General features: G+C 40.3%; 1 protein-coding gene across 1 annotated transcript in view; it reads left to right on the top strand.

The window, feature by feature from the left end:
• Positions 1 to 2,963, top strand: part of zswim6 (zinc finger, SWIM-type containing 6) — a 39,146-nt gene extending 36,183 nt beyond the window's left edge. Inside the window, exon 14 of the mRNA XM_029444687.1 lies at positions 190 to 2,963. Within this exon, the coding sequence (XP_029300547.1) occupies positions 190 to 1,052 (863 nt within the window). The 3' untranslated portion in view covers positions 1,053 to 2,963. The remainder of the gene's footprint in view (positions 1 to 189) is intronic.
• The last annotated feature ends 238 nt before the right edge of the window (positions 2,964 to 3,201 follow it).

Genomic DNA, 3,201 nt, shown 5'->3' with positions numbered 1-3,201 from the left:
TTGTCAACCAGATTTATCCTTCAAGGATCCTCAATTATGAGGTTTCACCACCACCACCATTTCACAAAAAGAAGAGGCCCTATGATTGAACCTTGGGGAACGCCAAAATGATCTTTAAAAACAGGCGGAAGACTTTCCATCAATAAGATCTAAATCTTAAAGTAACATTTATTTTTCCTCTCTGTCTAGGTGTGTTTGCGCTGGACAGCATCATGCAGAGCTGGTTCACCCTCTTCACCCCCACCGAAGCCACCAGCGTCGTGGCGAGCACCGTCATGTCCAACAGCACCATTGTCCGTCTGCATTTGGACTGCCATCAGCAGGAGAACCTCGCCAACTCTGCCCGCACCCTGGCCCTGCAGTGTGCCATGAAGGACCCCCAAAACTGTGCCCTCTCAGCTCTCACGCTCTGCGAGAAGGACCACATTGCCTTTGAGACAGCCTATCAGATTGTACTGGATGCAGCCGCCACAGGAATGAACTACACACAGCTGTTTACAATAGCACGCTACATGGAGCACCGCGGTTATCCTATGAGGGCGTACAAACTAGCAACGTTAGCCATGACTCACCTGAACCTCAGCTACAACCAAGACACGCACCCGGCGATCAATGACGTGCTCTGGGCGTGTGCGCTAAGCCATTCTTTGGGGAAAAATGAACTGGCATCCGTCATCCCCCTGGTGGTGAAGAGCGTGAAGTGCGCCACCGTGTTGTCAGACATTTTGCGGCGGTGCACGTTAACAACGCCAGGCCTGGTGGCGCTGCATAGTCGCAGGAACTCTGGGAAGCTGATGCCTCTGGACAAGGCTCCGCTACGACAGCTGCTGGACGCCACGATCGGGGCCTACATCAACACAACGCACTCTCGGCTGACGCATATCAGCCCACGCCACTACAGCGAGTTCATCGAGTTCCTCAGTAAAGCCAGAGAGACGTTCCTGATGGCGCATGACGGACATATCCAGTTCACACAGTTCATAGACAACCTGAAACAGATATACAAGGGCAAGAAGAAACTCATGATGCTCGTTCGAGAGAGATTTGGTTGATCAAACGACCAAATGGCCCTTTTTTTTCTTTTTTTCTTTTTTTCTTTTTTTTTTTTTACATCCTTTCTAACTTGAAGCAAAAATCCTCTTAAAAACAACATTCATGCAAATCTTATTCCTATGATTTTGGCACTGCGAGGTCGAATGTGATAATGAACACAATTTCCTGAAGGTGAATTAAGACTGATGTGGGAAAAGTCACTTTCATTCACAAGGAATATTTCCTTTTCATTGTGAGTCGTACCAAGCAGGAGCACAAACTAACTGAACATCCGCGACGATGGGAATAAGATGTGGAATATGTTTTAGGGTACATTTTCTCCTTTTAAAATGACAAGTTTGAAACTGAAGAAAAACACTGTAAACCATAAAAGCAACAGCTGGTGTTGACGTGTATAAAACCATTAAGTTTGCAGAAGGAGTAATTCGTGGAAGTTTCCTATGTATGAAAGCGAGAGAGTAAGAGTTTTACACTGAGTATATTATACTGTATTGTCCAGTGGCAAAATGTCCACCTTGCACTCCTCTTACTTTCCTCAACTAACGTTCAACAGCCTCAAAGAAGAAGATAAATGGCTTTAAACCAAATGGAGAAACTCCATCTGAAGTGACAAGTACCTCTTTTGAAAAGTATCCAGCTTTACTCGTCCCCCCCCCCCCCCCCCCCCCCTTTCGAGTCCTCGCCCATCTGATCTGCGAAGAGAAAGAAAAATTCAAAATCACAATTCATTTTACTGGGTTCGATATTTGTGTTCATCTTCAGGCTGATTGTTTTGGCTTTACAGTGTTGTCTCAAACATTCAGTATACTTATTTTACCGTCACAGAAACACAAAAACAAACTGTCAACATATATTCTCAGGGATTTCTCTTAAAAAAAAACTAAAAAAAAAGCAGACAAAAAAACTAATAAAAAGAGAACAAAAGCATTTTATTGTCCTGTATATATGAAAGTATATGTCTGAATATTGAAAAAAAATGTATATGTTAACTAACTTATGACAGAATATTCTATGTAAGGCACAATACTTGAAGCTGCAGTACTTTTGAAACAAACAAACAAAAGAAAACATATCAGAAGGACTTCAAAAAACGTTCGCCTTGCATTGCATCAGGGGACAATTTAAAACAGAAGTACATGACTGGCCTTTTTGGCTCTGCAGACATGTAATGAACTGCAGAAACCAAGACAGGAAGTGGACATGCAAAGTGTGTATTCTCCTGAACACAGAAGTGTATTGAGGATTGTAGGAGGCAAGAGAAAGAGACTACTGTGGAGGCAAAGCAGAGACAACATACAGCTGCGATATTCAAGTGAAATCTGCCTCGGAGTCTCCTTCAGTCACAAAAAGCTCTGTTTTATGTCCACGCCTCTTCTTCTGACATCCCGACTTTATGCAGGACAGAAAGTTGCTCTTTACTGTCGGTCTTGACTGTTTCAGTTTTTTATTTTTCCTCCTCTTCGATTTAATTTCTCTCTAGAATTCCTCACACAAGAACAGCCTTCTTTCTTGCCTTGTCTTAATGCTTTAAAATAACCAAATGGTAGTTTTAACTACCAAACTTTTCTCATACGCCAATATGACTTTGGTTACAACCTTTTTTCTTTTTTTGTGTCTTTAATTTTATTTTTATTTTTTAGCTGAACTGTATTCTGTGCTTTAAAAGCTCCATTTCATCTGTTTTTTCAGTGTCGTCTCTTGTTCGTAGCTTCTTTTTGTTTAGAAATATGCTCCCTTTTTATTTATTACGTTAGGTAAATGATTGTACAACCATGTCAACATGCTCATGAAGTTGAAACTAAGATTTGATACACTGATCAATTTATTTATGTAACTAAATCACTGTTTTATAAACTTGTTAATGAATCAACATTTTGTTTTGATTAAATTCGTTTTTTTGAGAGGATGAAGTCTTTGTGTTCTTATTTTATGAACTATGAAGATAACAGAAGTTTAGGGTCGAGTGTGAATTTAGTTTGACAAGATAATCTTATTGCAACATCACAGCTTATTTTATACATCGTGAAACAATTTACCACCACAGATCTATTGCAATTTATGAATTATGAGTGACATTAGGTTTTGATTGTTAAATTAAAGAGAAAGAAATGCAGTAAATTTGACCTTTTTAAGCGTGTAAATGTAGAA

Source organism: Cottoperca gobio, chromosome 12, assembly GCF_900634415.1.
Source record: "Cottoperca gobio chromosome 12, fCotGob3.1, whole genome shotgun sequence".
Classification (NCBI taxonomy): Eukaryota; Metazoa; Chordata; class Actinopteri; order Perciformes; family Bovichtidae; genus Cottoperca; species Cottoperca gobio.
The sequence above is the reverse complement of the archived record's forward strand: the minus strand, read 5'-3'. Positions and strand labels throughout refer to the sequence as shown.